Consider the following 16,508-nt stretch of genomic DNA (forward strand, 5'->3'; position numbering starts at 1 on the left):
AGTCATGCATACTCAGTTGTAATAATACAGGAGTACGGTATGGGTTTTCCCTCCTCCAAGTATTTCTGTAATTGAACCCCTAAATAGAATTTCCCCTGTTATTTCCTCTGCTTTCCTTTTAAAAAGTCGCTTTAAAAAGTTCACTTTCACATGTATTGTCTCAAATATTTCATAGTCAGCTTACTGACAATCAGCCATTCCTGAGGTGGGGGTCTGAAAGTGCTCTGGAGGAATAAGAGGCACTTACGCTGGTGGCAGGGGCAGTTCTGTTGGCGCCTGAGGCTACACACTGCTCCTCCAACACTGCACTGTCTCCGGGACCTAAATCCCGGAAGAGAAATGTGGTGCCGGCATGGGGGGGGGGGCATACCTGGAGATGGAGCTGACAGTAGTCAGCTTCCAGAGCCCCTCCAGCCTGGGAAAGCCCCTCTAGAAACAGCGTAGCTGTCCCAGGTTTTTCCTGGCACAGCATCACTGTTTTCAGTGGGGCTTTCCCCCCCCCATTTTTGTTTTGTTGAAGGGGTTTTTAAGCCTTGCTGTGGCCGGGAAACCTCTTTGGAGGTGCTGCAGCAGCCACACCATCGGCCACACCATCCCTGGCCACTGCAAGGCTCAGTGGTCCACTATGCCCCCTAAGCAACCACTGCTGTACTATATCAGGCCAGTGGTACTACTAGTTAATATCGTCTTATGGACAGTGACAGTTCCTTAGTATTTAGGAATTTGATGAAGTAATCCCCATGGTACACCAGGTATAGGATGGTTAACACTTTAAATCAGACCATTTACAGATATTATTCGTAAATCTTGTATCATGTTATACTGGAGATGTTCTTGTAAATGTCGTCTTTCTTTGGAGAGACCTCTGAATTCTTAACATAGGTAATACCTGCCAATGAGTTCTGCATTTTCAGTTATTAATGTGTTTTTCATTGGCTTTGTAGTGCCTCTAACACTTGTATGTCTGAACACTTGCTTCAGAATGGCCATGAGTTACTTTAGACATTTACTAGAAGGTTTGCTTATCACATTATCCTCTGTTGTGGGTTCTTTTTTAAAAAATAAACCTTTGGCAATATTTATTCTAAAACTGCATGTACCTTTTCCTAGAGTAAAGGAGGGAAGTTTACTGTTCATATTTTACCTCTGAAAAATTCCATGTTAATTAAAAAAATTGTGAAAGATTTAAGATATTAAAGAAATTCAAGTTTTTGTTCTTATCTCATGTCCTAATGGTCCATTAAGATGTGTATAATTCCTTTAACTGTAGTGGAATTGCTTTATAGAGACAAAAGACAAATTTGCCTTTGTCATGCTGGACTAATGTCTTTTTTTAAAAAATTTTTTACGTATCCTCTAATGTTCAAAGAAGTTCTCTCCAGTGAACAGAAAAACCTCATTGCTGATTCTTGATATTCTTTCAAGGTAGTAATTTGTGTCGTGGTGCTGTAATATTCTACTGTGTGTAATTCAGCAAAAAGTGACTGTCATTTCCTTTTGAAGTTGATCAAAATCATTTCATCAGTGAAGCTGGTGACACAGCTGAGAAGATAATCACTCTTGAGTATATGTATTTCATGTAGAACTGTGCAAACTCTGTCCCCTTCAGAATTCTATTGGAATATTACAGTTTGTCTCATTAAAAAATTCGTCCCAGACACCAAAATGTTACTTTTCAGCTTTAAAAAAATCAACATTCCTAATTCTTTTGATAATCAAAAGCAAAAAAGGAAGCAAAATTATTCAATGTGAGTTCTCTTTTCAAGTCTGTAGCTGTATTCAGAAAGGAATTTGCAGAGAATACTGAGTGAGGGGTTTTTGTTGTGTGTTTAGTGAGTGAATGTAGAGAGGGGAAAGTTGCTTTTAGATAAACTAAGCTAATGGTACATGGCTGGTGTTTTGTGTGAGTTCTGGATATCTGAACATATACAGAGTGATCAAACTGTCTGGAAAGCCCTACTCTGTGCAGGCACCATGGTTGATGTGGCTTCTGTTTTCACCAAGTTGGTGTGGTTAATTTTCTTTGGCTCAGTTTCCCTGCCATCCATATTCACCTGGCTGCGTTGTGTTGGAGTTATATGAGGGGTAGCCTCTGTTGACAATGTCTGTTGGCTGCGGGAGGCACTGTTTGCTGTTGATCTTGTGGAGGAGGAACCCGAATGTGAACTTCTGGAACCAGAAGAAGAGGAGCCAGGCTTGACTAATCGGGCTTTTGGTGCCTCTGCATCTTCTCTGTAAATCAAGAAAGGCAACATGATGAAACTAATAAATTATAAGAACCAGAAAAGTTTGTGTATCATGGATTTCTTGATACGTTTTAGACACTTGTAAAGGTTCTGGGTTGTTGGTCAGATATTCAGTGGTTCATTATATAACTCTGCATCATTTATGATATGTGGAAAGGAGGGTAAATTTTGTACTGTAGTTTACATATATCACAAACCAAGAACTTGGCACCCAATGAAATTGATGGGCAGTAGATTCAGGGTGGACAAAAAGGAAATAGTTTGCTCAATGAGTGATTAACATGTAGAATTGGCTGCCAGAGGATGTAGTGAGGGCCACAGGCATAGATAGCTGTAAAAAGGGGTTAGACAGATTCATGGAGAATAGGCCTATCAGTGGCTACTAGCCATGGTGACTAAAGAGAACCTCCACCTTCAGAGGCAGTAAACCTCTAAATACTAGTGCTAGGCAACGTTAGTGGGGGCTTGGTCTCTATGCCCTATTGTTGGCCACTAAGTGAGACAAGGTGCTGGTTGATGGATCACTGGTCTAATCCAAAAGGGCACCTCTTATATTTGTAAACAGCCAGTTGTAGAATCATAGAGTTGGAAGGGACCCTTCAGGCCATCTAGTCCAACCCCCTGCTCAATGCAGGATCAGCCTAGAGCATCCCTAACAAGTGTTTGTCCAGCCTTTGCTTAAAGACTGCCAGTGAGGGGGAGCTCACCACCTCCCTAGGTAGCTGATTCCACTGTGGAACAACTCTGTCAAAACATTTTTTCCTAATATCCAGCCAGTACCTTTCTGCCCTCCTCTAAGTGACAGCCCTTCAAATACTTAAAGAGAGCAATCATGTCCCCCCTCAGCATCCTCTTCTCAAGACTGAACATTCCTCACAGAGCTTAGTCTCCTGGCCCATGATCATCCTTGTCGCTCGCCTTTGCACCCGCTTGATCCTGTCCACATTCTTTTTGAAGTGAGGCCTCCAGAACTGCACACAATACTCCACATATGGCCTGACCAATGCAGTGTACAGTGGAACCATGACATCCTGTGATTTGGATGTTATGCCTCTGTTGATGCACCCCAAGATTGCATTTGTCACTGAAGCACACTGGCTGCTCAATATTTAACTTACAGTCCACCCATACCCCAAGATCTTGATCACACACACTGCTACCTAGAAGTTTATCCCTCATCCAGTATGCATGTCCCTCATTTTTGTTACCCAGATGTAGAACTCGGCACTTATCCTTGTTGAACTGCATCTTGTTCATATCCACCCACTTTTCCAGCTTGTCCAGATCTCATTGAATTCTATCTCTGTCTTCTGGTGTGTTCGCTGCTCCTCCCAATTTGATGCCATCTACAGATTTAATAAGTAGTCCCTCCATGCCCATATCCAGATAATTAATAAAAAATATTGAGAAGTACCGTGCCCAAAACCGAACACTGTGGCACCCCACTGGACACCTCTCTCCAGATGAAATGCCGTTGACAACTGCTCTTTGAGTGTGGTTCTCCAGCCAGTTCCCTATCCACCTGACTAGGGTCCAGTCCACAGTCCTCTAGTTTACCCATCAGAACATCGTGGGGAACCCTGTCAAAAGCCTTACTGAAATCCAGGTAAACAACATCAACTGCATTCCCTCGAATCCAGTAAGCTCGTCACTTGATCAAAGAAGGAAACTAGATGAACACCATGTAATTTCTAGCTGCATGTTCTATTAAAGTAATTATCTGTTGGTAGTCCATGGTCATTTTATAGTTTTCTATTTTATAACAGCTGCCAGATCCAAGAAAACAATACTATACGAACCAGTATACTGAAATGAATTACTGGTTTATTGAGCTAATAATCTTGTCTACCAATATAGGTAACGCTGAAAGTTTCAGCTGAAGTTGAGAAATATGGAAGTTGCTGGAATAGTCTGGTGTTTGCTTTCAGCATCCAGAAGGTTAGGGCATCCTTAATAACATAGGTGCATCTCCTGATTATCTTAATGGCAACTGATGGATAGATATGCTCGCCTTGTGTTTTAGAATTGCTAAAATTTGATTTGCAGTAGTCCAGTGAAAGCCCATTGAGCAGGGCTACTTGGTGTCTGCTGAAAGCATTTTATACAGTGCTAAATGATCTCATGTTTTTAGGCTCTGTGGTCACCAGGCTGTGGGGCTTTTGTTCTATTCCTGAAGAAAAAGTCTGAATTTGGTATTGCAACACAGTCACAAAATGCTGAGGGAGGAAGGGAGGCTGTCATGCTTTGGTGTGTGAGGTAACACCTGTGGGTTTGGCAGAATAATCTGTGGAGCCTGAACTAGTACGGCAGCTGCAATATAGTCCCGAAATGCTTTTAGTGCTTACAACATCTGTAGGCATTAGTACACACCAGATTTGTTCCACTTCGTTGCTGATAGAATTTGATTGTTATCTGGTTTTTGCATTTGTACCTCTTTCAGACCATATCAGAATGAGTGGAATTAGGGGAGAGGCTGTTGCTCAATGGTAGAGCGTCTTCTTGGCATTGTGGAAAGTCCCAAATTCGATTCCCAGCATCTCCAGTTAAAAGGGCCAGGTGATGTGAAAGACCTCTACCTGAGACCCTGCAGAGCCGCTGCCAGTTTGAGTAGACTGTACTGATCTTAATGGACCAATGGTCTGATTCAGATAAGGCAGCTCCATATGTTCACGTGAGTGAAATGTTGGCTATAAGAGACAGGGCTGCCCAAGGTTGTACTAGTAAGCTTCGTAGATGAGTGTGACTTTGAATTTGGGTTCCCCACATCCAAACCTAGTGTTCTAGCCATTGTGATGTGCTCAAGTATGATTTAAACATGATACAGGTAGGACAGATTAATTGACGCATGTGACTTTGCACGCACAGAGAGTTGTATTTAAACTGGGCCACCACTATCTGTGCAAAGAAGCTTTGCATGGAGCATTAGTATGCCAGTGCAACACCCATCTGTGCTAACGTTAGCTGCTTTGTGCGGGTAGTTGGGCCAGTGTGTAAAAGATGGTAGCCATATGTAGTCACTGAGGTTAGTTGTTTATTCCACCAGTGTCTTCTTTAAATCAAACCAGACTCTTCTATTTTGAGAAAGAGAAACCCATTTCTTCCCCTTCATGTTCTTAATTGTATGGCTGCATTCTGCCTTTCTCCCCCTCCAAATCATAGTTATCTTCCTAGACTGGTAATCTTTGTTGCCCTCTGTTGTGGCTTTCAGGTACAGGAAATGGCAGTGGAGCAAAAAGAACATTTCCAAAGAAAGCGAAGCTGGGGAGGAAATAAGGGAGAATAGAAAGTATGGGAGAGGAAAAAGTACAGGTGAGTGACACATAGGAAAGAATTTGTATCTTGGAGCTGGGAGTTAGCAGAAGTAGTAATTTAGCTCAACAGAGAATTGGTTCTTGTAGGTTATCCGGGCTGTGTAACCGTGGTCTTGGAATCTTGGGGGAAAAATTCCAAGACCACGGTTACACAGCCCGGATAACCTACAAGAACCAATGAACTCTGACCGTGAAAGCCTTTGACAATATTTTCAACAGAGAATTGTTAATAACCAGTGAAGGGTAAAGAGATCAACTTTTTTGTTGGATTGTTCAGAGAGTGAATATATGTCACGTGTGGGCTGGTTGCTTTTAAGTAGGATGAAAGCAAGGAGGTTTCGTTTTTTTTCTTCACAAGGGTGTAGTCTGTTGAGTCATGCCTTAAGAGACTTCCTGGAAACTCCCCGCTCTAAAAGTTCAGGGCAGCTGTTCTATAAAAGAGGCAGCTGGAGGATTACATTGCATACACAAAGAATTGTCATCTTGCAGCAAACAAGTTGTTGAAATTATGTCTGACTTGTAAGAATTCAGGTGGAAACAGTTGAAAAAGGAATACTTCAGAATTTTGAAGGGAATTGAAATTCAGCTCTGGAAAATGAAGATCTTAGCATATAAAAGAACAGGAGCCCAGTTAGGGTAGAGAACATACAAGCTATATATCCTCTTCATTGTGCTTACTATGTGCTTACATCTAGAGATGTAAACTTCCTGGAAATTTGACGTTGTGGGGGATAATTTGTGTGTTTTCCACATAAAAAAGAGTACATTTTAGGAGACATTGAAATTTATGCAAATTTGCCCTGACTTGGGTGGCCCAGGCTAGCCTGATCTCGTCAGATCTTATAAGCTAAGCATGGTTGGCCCTGGTTAGTATTTAGATGGAAGACCACCAAGGAAGTCCAGTATTGCTTTGCAGAGGCAGGCAATGCTGAACCACCTCCAAACCTCTCTTTCCTTGAAAACCCTATGCGGTTGCGTTTCCTTCCGCCGCTATTACTTTCTTATTGGACCTAAATTGCTGATTTAACTACATAAAATGCATCATTATTAACTTAATTAGTATATAAAATTGTACTATTTGGCATGTGTATGGCATTTAAAAGTATAACTATCTTCGTTTTCTTTAAGAAAAATTGAAAGTTTACCAAGTGCTTGCCAAAGACTTGCAAATGCTGTACCCTATGCTTCCATTGTACATGCATCTTTAATTTTTACCATCTGAGAGGTAGAAAAAAGAAGATGAAAGTAGAAAACAAATGCTGTAGTAAACTGAAGAAAGGGTCTTATTTGAACGGATTCTCAATTGGTATGACTACCTGCATGTTTGGATATTGTGCTAAACTTTATTATATTGAAAACACTCGATTCTTCAATGTATTATCGTTAAACACATTATAGCATATGAATTGCTACCGAAATAATTTACATTTAAACAAAAAAAAATCTTGAAAAAGTTGTATATGTCTACTGTATATGGGTTTTTCAGAGCTCCCCCAATTTTTCTATTAAAAATTGAAAAAATCCTCAGACTTTCTAATGCTGTACATTTTGAGTGTGGAACATCCTGCCTCAGGAAACATTTTACTCATTCTAAAGGAGAATACACTTCATAGTATCCCCCCCAAAATGCTTCCACACACAAAAAATCCCCCTAATTTCCCCTTTGAATTTATCTGTTTTTTCCCCTGAGGCCTTAACATATATAGCCTAATCAGCTAAATATGGTGGATAGTAATTGATTGGTGTACTGACATAGATGAAGACTGTAACAGTAGAAGATATTTATGCTTTCACTGCAGTATATCCAATCTTTCCCATGTTTGGCATGCCAATCCTGAAGAGACATGTGGAAAGTTATAAATTTAGGTTCTGAGTATGACGCCATTAGATAATATGAAGCGGCTGCATATACTTAGTCATATCATTGGTCTATATAACCCAGTGCTGTCTCCTCTGACAGGCAGAGGCCCAACAAGATCTCAGTTCAGAAGTCTTTCCAAGCCTTGATGCCTAAGATCCCTTTTAAACTAGAGATCCCAGTGGCTAACAGCCCATTCCTGCGCCTCAAGGACAAAAGTCCTTTGGAGGTCAGGAAGGGACTGCACTGACGTTGGGCACCTTGGCGCCCGTGCCACTTACTCCATGCAGAGGGGCCCCCACGCTGGTGGGGATGCCTGGACGCTGGTCTCCTGGCGCTGCCATGGCAGCGCCGCCCAGGGATGCCAGCTGAGCCTTCTGCTGGTGTCCCACCGGCGCAAAGCCCTGCTCCAGCGTCTCGGGTGTGTGTGTCTTCCTGCGCCGTGTCAGTGGGCGGAGCTGCCAGTAGGCAGCTTCCTGTCCCCTTTCAGCTCAACACGCCAGCGGGGAGAACAGCACTGCTGCGCCTGCTTTTTTGCAGGCACCGCCTCGCTGTTCTCAGTGAGGCAAAATGCCCCATTAAAAAATTTAAAAGCCTCCGAAAGGCTTTTTTAAAGCCTTTCGGTGGCCAGGAAATGGCTTTGGAGGTGCTTCAGCAGTGCCTCGGCCACGCTGTCCCCAGCCTCCGAAAGGTCAGGAATGGGCAATAAACCTCAAGCAGGCAAACTATGTGCTTAATTATTGAGCTCTTCCCTACTTTTCTTCTAAAACTGTTCTCTGTCAAAGAAAATTTGTTTGTTTGATACTTGTGTGTTTGTAGAGATTGAAGTAGAGGAGCTGTTGGGGGAATTACCTGATTTCGTTTGGGGACTCTTCTTCTTCATATTTCTTCTTCTCTTTCCTCCTGATAGTCAGCCACACTGTCAGGAAGACAAGGGTGGGGACAGCAATCGCTCCACAGGCTGCTCCAGCAATTATGCCAAGATTTCGTGCATCTGTTAATTCACAAATGCATACCCTTTTACATTTGCTATGTAATATTATGACAAGGTAGAGCATTTTGATCTCTCTCCTGACGTTCATGTTATCCATGTCTATGTCAGGTGTCAATACATAATCATGAACAGGTCCATGAACAGGCATGCCTGGGGTGTCATATATAACTAAAATATTTCTTCTTTTTTTGTAACCTCATGTTATCCTATTTGTCTTGGTTGTTAAGCATCAGCTCATCATAGCTGTGTAGGTGGATTTGTGTTTGTGGTGCTAAAAACACTTGTACATTATTTGTAGTAGCAAAGTAGTTATGGTTAAGTATTCTCATGTCATGAGAAGGATAAAATAAAAAGGAAACTCATTAATCACTGGTTAAACACAAACAAATATTGAGGCTGACATCCAATCTGTGTTACATGGAAGTTTCATTATAGTTTTATTTCCTGTTAAAATATAGTTTTGTGTGCAAGAGTGATTTTTGGATAAAGGCCGTGGCATTTGGATAAGGTGAGTTTCACCCTCTTCCTGCACCATTTCCCAATCAAAGTTGCTCTCCAGGGCACAATACAGGTGCCTTTCTTACCCCTTGTAGCAGTTCTGGGGAATGAATGGGGAAATGGCATGATGAGAGGAGGAAGGATAGCACCTTGTCTTCTAGCACTACAACTGTAATACCAATCCTTCCCTCCCTGGCAGCTGCTATTTAATGTTAAAATGCCAGGGGAACTGATCATAGATGTGCCGTGTTTGTCTTTCAAATTAAAATTACCCAGGAACATGATCGCAGATGTGGCCTTTGCTGCAGAGAAATAGCTCACAAAGGAAAACTGGACAAAACTGCTTAGAGATACTGTTGCTGTTAAAATTACCCTAGTATTAAATACCACATACTTACACTGTACAGTCACCTGCACAACACAGCTGTCCTGTCCTGCTTCGTTGAAGGCAATGCATTGGTATGACCCCGAATCCATCTGTGTGAGATTCTTCATCATAATTTGTGCAGGATTAGAAAAGTCTAGAACATTGGAGAACATGATTTAATGAATGATTTGGAGAGTATAATTACTTTGAATTACATTAAGAAATAAGTTACAGAGCAATTGTGAAGCATCATGTTGTAACTGATAAAATTCCTTGAATTCCTCTGAGGATTTGTATGTACGATTTAAGTTGGTCAGTGGCATGTCTCTGACTTCTACCATTCATTGTATTGTGAAGCTGTGTTTTAAATGGTTTTTTAATATTCTGCAAATTTGACCTGATTCTCAAAACGAAAGAGATGGGCCAAAATGTGAGGGAGAATTGATTTACACTGTAATTGAGTACATTGCTGATGTTGATGAATAATTGGATGGCTGTATAGCCATCTTTGTATCAACTCATAGGTAGGGTAGTAAAATATATAGAAAATATATTTAAAATATATATATTTAAAATATATAGAAAATAAAATCAGACAACCGTTTCACCACATGCCCAATTGCAACATGGTTTTAATCACTGAGCATGTTGGTATAGTTTGGTTGTGAGACCTGTTGCAAAATACTTTATGTTCTGGGGTAAACAGATGTGGGAAGGAAGATAATGGTCATCATCATGGGCTCTATGTGGGCCTGTTTGGCACTGTGCAAGTGCAAGCCATGGTGTATAATTTGTTAGGCATATTTTGCCTCCTCCTTTCAGGGAGTGATCAGCCCTGCAGTAAAGCAAGCATCTTTCCCTGCTCAGTTAACTCTTGCTGCAAGAGAACCTTTGCCAAGGATGATATTGTGGTGGATTTGAAATAGAAGCGACTTACTGATTTGTGTCGTGTGTGGAAGGGATCCAGCTTTCCCCTCCTCGTCAATTAAACGTTTCCACCTATACATTATGGGTTTTGTGCCGGAGGCAGAATGGCATTGTAAAGTAATTTCTTTTCCTTCAGACATCTCTCCTTCTTTCCAGCATTTAGGTTTGGAAGGTTTCTCTGGGGAGGAGGGAAATGCAGATGAAATTGCTGAGATAATTGGAAGCCAGGAAAACTTTGTATTCCATAGAAGAGCTAGGTCTTTGTTTTGAATAACTTCATAGTACTCTTACCCAGAACCATCAGAGTGATGTGAGTCCATTCATACTGCCCAGCGTTTTTAACTTTGCACGTGTACAGCCCAGTGTCACTCAGTTGCAGAACAGAAATCTCCAAGGAGGCATCCCCGGCCTGGAAGTCGGAGGCAAATGAAACACGACCCTTTTGTTCTTCAATTAAGTCAGTGTAGATATTGCCCCCTGCATAAGTGATCACCTGAGAGGCAGAGAAAGCTACTCATCAGTCATTCCATTTCTCATTTTGCAGCTGCTTATTTAACAAAGCAAAACAAAAACTAAAAACCTCCCAATGATGAGAGATTAAGGCGGTTAGAACTGCTGACATTTAACAAAATTATAATCCTACCGATTGTTGTTTCATGCGTCACACAAAATATGAGTAATTGAGGTTCTACTGTGGTGTTCCCGATGAAGATGCATGTTATAGCGCCTCACTTGCATTGTGCAGTTGCTTCTGTGGCTGTATAGTTAAGAGCATTTTGGTTGTTCAACATTCTGTCATTATAAAGCCTGAAAAATCTATTAATCATAAAATCAAGATGATTTGTCTCATCCATCTGTAATTTGACAGAGGGCAGTGCAATCTGACCAAATTTTAGAAAAAAAACCCTATGAAAAATTATTGTTACAGACATTGTAAAAATTTGCCATGATCTTGAAGCTGCAATACTTTGCAATCCTTTTTTTTTTTTTTTTTTGGTATACCCAGCACATGGCATTAATTTCCCAATTACATTCTGTCAAAAGTTTACAATCGTTCCTTGCCCTAACTAGTTTTATGAGAATCCACTGCATACTGATAAAAATTAGGACATCTCAAAGTTCCCATTTTAAAACCCTACAGAATAAAATAGCCTCACTCTGCCCAGCCAAAAGCATCCTGAGCTGCAGTAGTCAAGTTAGGGTGCTTTTACTCAGCAATGATTATCCATGCAGCAACAAAAAGGTTAGAGACTTACCGTACATTAAAAAAATGAAAACTGGGAATTCAGATACTAGTAGATAAATTGTTGCAAAGTCCTAGTGATATGTCAACTGCCAATTTTTAAAAAGCCCTCTGGTGGCGGGGGGGGGATGGTGGCTATGGAGGGGGTCTGACGCAAAGAGGTTGTGCTGATTTAGGTGGGACTGACACACCTTTCTGTCCACATGGCACACAAATGCACTTTATCTGTGTAATCTTTCCAAAATGAGCATACCAAAACAGGAAAATTTGAAAAATGGGCAATCACACTGTGTGGACGCTAAAAAAAAATTTGCTCTGGATTGAAAACCAAACTGGAGCAAAATATCTGTGTGGAAACAGCCTTGGTTATCTAGTGCAGAGGGACTTGGGATAATGAGAAATGCAGTAACAAGAAAGTTAAAGGGAAGAATTAAGGCTCATATTCCAAGGCACGAGTGTATACATGTGTGTTGGATGCAGTAATCTGTCTATGAAAGGCACTGATGGATGCTTGTCTTCTCTTTTCTGTTTTCTCCAGAAATCCTTTCTGACTCTTGGAAAGTTGACTCCTGGGATTTGTGGGACCCACATGGACTAATGGTCATGCAGATCAGAGTGCTGCACTGAGGAAATCTATGCCTCTTCTGTCAGCAGACCTCCACTAGTGGAAGAGGGAGGAAAGAGTAATTTAGTCTCCTGATCTGCCTGGCTATTAGTCCATTACTAATGGTTAGAAACCATGGTGTACGCCATGTAGAGACCTCCTGTCTCACGGCTTGATTTTCTACCATGGTCCAAATAACTCCGGTTGGTAGTGTGAACACATGAACACAAGAAGCTGCCTTATATGAATCAGACCCTTGGTCCATCAAAGTCAGCATTGTCTATTCAGACCAGCAGCAGCTCTCCAGGGTCTCAGGCTGGGGTCTTTCACATCACCTACTTGTCTAGTCCCTTTAACTGGAGACACCGGGGATTGAACCTGGGACCTTCTGCATGTCAGGCAGAAGCTCTGCCACTGAGCAAAAGCCCTTCTGAGTGGCTCCTCCAGTAAAAAAATAAGAAAAAGTGTCTGACGTACCACTTTGGGATCAGCATCAGAATCCTGTAGCAGCCATTCTATATCCAGGCTTTTTGGCTCCAGGAGGTGCAGCCGATGGTGACAGGGCAGCGTGACGTTTGCTTCAGCCACCCTTCTAAATACTGTCTGAGCGTGTGACGTCCAAACGGAACAAATAGCTGAAAGACAAAAAGTCAGATGTTGCCAGTGAGCCCAATAAATATCTGCCTTAGCGTTTTCCTATCATGTCACAGTGTGGGTCAGCTGAAGGCTCACGAATTCCGCCCCGAACTGCTTCCTGTCCTTGTAGTACCACAGCCTCGTTGTTGTCAGTATGGCAAATTGTTTATGTTTACCGTTAGCACCAAATGTTTTTTTTCCTCTTTCTAGCTGGGGAGTGCTGGTAGAGAATGTCTGTGACAACCATCACTATGTTGTACCAACCTCAGTGAAACCAGCATTTGATGTCTATATTCTTCCTGATGCACTGCCTTCTGTCGCTGGGCTCTCCATATTATAAGTGCCCAGCCACCCGATCTGTTGTGCTTTGCAGGGAAAGCTTTCTGGAGATTGCTCGCTTGAAGCAAAATTGTAAAGTGCACTGTCATGCTAAGGCGTATTTAGCAAATATCTTGCCTTGGCAGCTTCTCAAGACAAGATGGCTAGTGCTGGACCCTGTAGGCCAAGTTGCATCATGTCTGTTTTGCCAGGATTTCATGCCATTATTGTAATTCCTGTGCTGCTTTGATTTTACATCAAACTCTGTTTGTAATCCTTCTCCCCTTGTGTGTATGTTTGGTTGCCATTTTTATTGATGCACTGAACTTTATTATGTATTGTGATGTGAACTTCTTGGATTGATCAAGCAGAGTGGCATATAAATGTTTAGAACAGGTATTATTCTTCCCATGTTAGAAATGCAAACATTGAAGATTGACTTGGTCAGTGTGGTACCACCAGCTTGGTCGGGATTTACACCTTCTAGTATGGGATTGGTGTATTTATGTCTTTCTGGTATGTTGAAGGGCTTGTATTTTTGCAGAGCTGATGTCATAGGCAGGCATGGCACAACTGCATACTCAGCCAAGCAAGGGAAAGATTGATAATCTGTTGCTTTTACCAAGAATGTCAGAAGTTAATTGGTAGCTGTCAGAACAGGGTAGGGTAGTAGATCATTAGTTCTGATCTACTGCTCTCCCAGAGGTTGTTGACATGAATGTAACTTGTCAAAACATTCATAATGGTAGAAATCAGTGTCGCCCCACACAATAATAGGTGACAGAAGTTCAATTCAGAATAGCCCAGTGTCATTTATCTCTGAAAAGGTGATGTTCTGCTGAACGTTAAAGTGTTATAGTGAATGTTTGAATGTATAGTAGAGGATTTTAATGCAATCCCACCTAACTTCCTACTTATAAATAGTTAGTTGCTTGGGGGCTATTTTGAGTTCTAACCATGGTAGTCCTAGCTGTAGGTTTCCTGCGCTACTGAAACTGCAGAAGAGCAAGATTCAAGTCCAGTAGCACCTTAAAGATCAACAAAATTTCTGGGGTATAAGCTTTCGAGAGACAAAGCCTGCTTTGTCAGATACAATGAAATTGCAGAGGTAGATCTGATTGATCGTCATGCCGTTTTGGCTGCCACCACCCCAAAAACAAACAAACCCTGCCCAAGACAAAGAAAATAATTTGCATTGCACGATAAAACTGCATATCATGAATAATACTTATATTGCAATTAAACAGTGAAATTATCAGGTTTGAATGTATAGGTGTGTGTGATGCTTCAAGCTCTAACCACCAGAGGGACTCTGATGCTAATGTAAAATTTAGAGGTAAAAGAATGTGGACAAAACCCAATATAAGGAGTCTCCCCTCTTTGTAGGCACAGACTTTTGAAGCAAAGTCACTGCTTTAGCGAAGACCTTTCCCAACAGTTACTTCTTATTTTAATTTTGCTTTTAATTAACTATTTCTAAAAACAATCAGGGAAGTGAACAGACCAAAGAGCAAAACAGTAATAGTCCTGTACTGTTATAATAATTTTACTGTCATAAAGTGACATGCAATCCACCCCCCTGTAAGCTCCTGACCCTTCGAACCAGAAATCACCACAGAGTCATATAGAGTCCAAGCAGATGGCTTTTACTGGTCAAAAAGGCAATACAGTGCATACAGGGGACTATGGCAGCTATGAGAGTCTCACTAGCTGAACGATAATATAAGGCAGTAAATGGCGGGAGATTATACAGCATCAGCACACATAAACAGAGTACACTTTCCCAGGAGCAGCATTCCCAGGCCTTGGTATGTGTGGTCGACCTTGAGGCTAGACAGTACAGTACAGACACAGAAACAATACTGAAACCGAGATAGCAGCCTGACATCCTGCTCCCCTTAAGGCCCCCTCCCAGTCTGTAAGGGGGACGGTCTTTCCGGGTAGGCAGCGTGAAAGGTATCGACGAGTTTGGGGGCGGAGACATCTCGTGCGCGAACCCATTCGTCGTAGGCAGGGGGGAGGTGTTTCCAACGGACTAAATACTGTAGGTTTCCATGGTGAACACGAGAGTCAAGGATTTTGGAGACCTCGAAGTGCTCCTCCCCCCCCACCATAATGGGCTGTTCGGGAGGCGGATCGGGATGCCATTGCGGAGAGGCAATATGGGGCTTCAGGAGGCTAATGTGGAAAACGGGATGTACACGCCTCAGGGTTTTGGGGAGAGCTAGTTCCACTGTGACAGGATTTATGACTCGTGTGATGGGGAATGGGCTAATGAATTTAGCATTGAGCTTAAGGCACGGACGGGTGGAACGCAGATTTTTGGTGGAAAGATAGACCAGTTTACCCACTCGCAGCTCGCCCCCGGGGGAACGATGTTTATCAGCTTGTGCTTTGTATTTGCGCTTGGCTCGGTCGAGATTGCTAACGAGCCAAGGCCAGGTGGTACGGAGGGTGTGTGCCCAGGAAGCAACGTCAGGATCTCCCTCCCCCTCCACATCATTCCTGGGAGTAACAGGACCGAAATCCTGTCCATACACTGCATAGAATGGGCTAAAACCTGTAGATTGATGCACAGCATTATTGTAGGCATATTCAGCAAAAGGTAATAGTTCTACCCAGTTATCTTGGTGGTAGTTAACATAACAGCATTGTAATGCTGTAATAACAGTAATAACAGTAATAACAGTAAATAACATTCAAGTACAGCATTGACACGTTCAGTTTGTCCATCGGTTTGGGGATGGTATGCAGTAGACAATCCTTGTTCTACCCCCACCAACTTGAGAAATGCTTTCCAAAACTTGGAAACAAAGCCACTGCCGCGGTCACAGATTATTTTGCGTGGAAACGAATGTAATTTGAAGATATGTGATACGAAGAGGCGGGCCAGTTTCTGAGCAGAGGGGATCCCTGCGCATGGAACTAAATGGATTTGCTTGGAAAACAAATCAGTAACAACCCATAATACAGTTTTTCCCCCGCTGAGAGGGAGATCAGTCATAAAGTCCATAGCAATCACTTCCCAGGGTTTGTTGGTTGTTTCCAGGGGTTGCAGTAACCCCGGGGGTTTACCCTGTGATCGTTTCACTGTGGCGCAAACAAGACAGCTGCGAATAAAAGAGTCAACATCGGAACGCATTCCCCCCCACCAAAACTGTCTGCGCAACAAGTGGAGAGTCTTTAGAAATCCAAAGTGTCCAGCTGTTTTTGCTCCATGAGCTAAGTGTAAAACGTCTTTTCGGAGTGCTTTGAGTCCTATAATTTTGAGTCCTTGTACCAAGAGCCCCCCTGTTCTATTACTCCAGGGGGTAGGGTGTGATTAGAGCGTTCTGAAAGGCAGTGGTCCCGAAGGGTATTTAAAAAGGATTCGGAGATGGGAACCTTGGCGGGTACCCCCCCCCCCCCGCTACAGTGGTTTTAGGACTTGCGATGGGGGTAGTGCTTACGTGCGGTGGTGCGGAGATTGCAGGCGGCAGGGCAGCCGGTGGGGTTGGAGGGGTGGA

At 42.4% G+C, this 16,508-nt stretch overlaps 1 protein-coding gene across 1 annotated transcript in view; it reads right to left on the reverse strand.

Annotated features, from left to right (window-relative positions):
• Positions 1-1,831: 1,831 nt before the first annotated feature.
• Positions 1,832-16,508, reverse strand: part of CLMP (CXADR like membrane protein) — a 62,197-nt gene continuing 47,520 nt past the window's right edge. Inside the window, 6 exon segments of the mRNA XM_056860525.1 lie at positions 1,832-2,232; positions 8,268-8,409; positions 9,306-9,428; positions 10,212-10,379; positions 10,493-10,694; positions 12,526-12,683. Coding sequence (XP_056716503.1) covers positions 1,938-2,232; positions 8,268-8,409; positions 9,306-9,428; positions 10,212-10,379; positions 10,493-10,694; positions 12,526-12,683 — 1,088 coding nt within the window. The 3' untranslated portion in view covers positions 1,832-1,937.

This window comes from Euleptes europaea, chromosome 14, assembly GCF_029931775.1.
Source record: "Euleptes europaea isolate rEulEur1 chromosome 14, rEulEur1.hap1, whole genome shotgun sequence".
NCBI lineage: Eukaryota > Metazoa > Chordata > Lepidosauria > Squamata > Sphaerodactylidae > Euleptes > Euleptes europaea.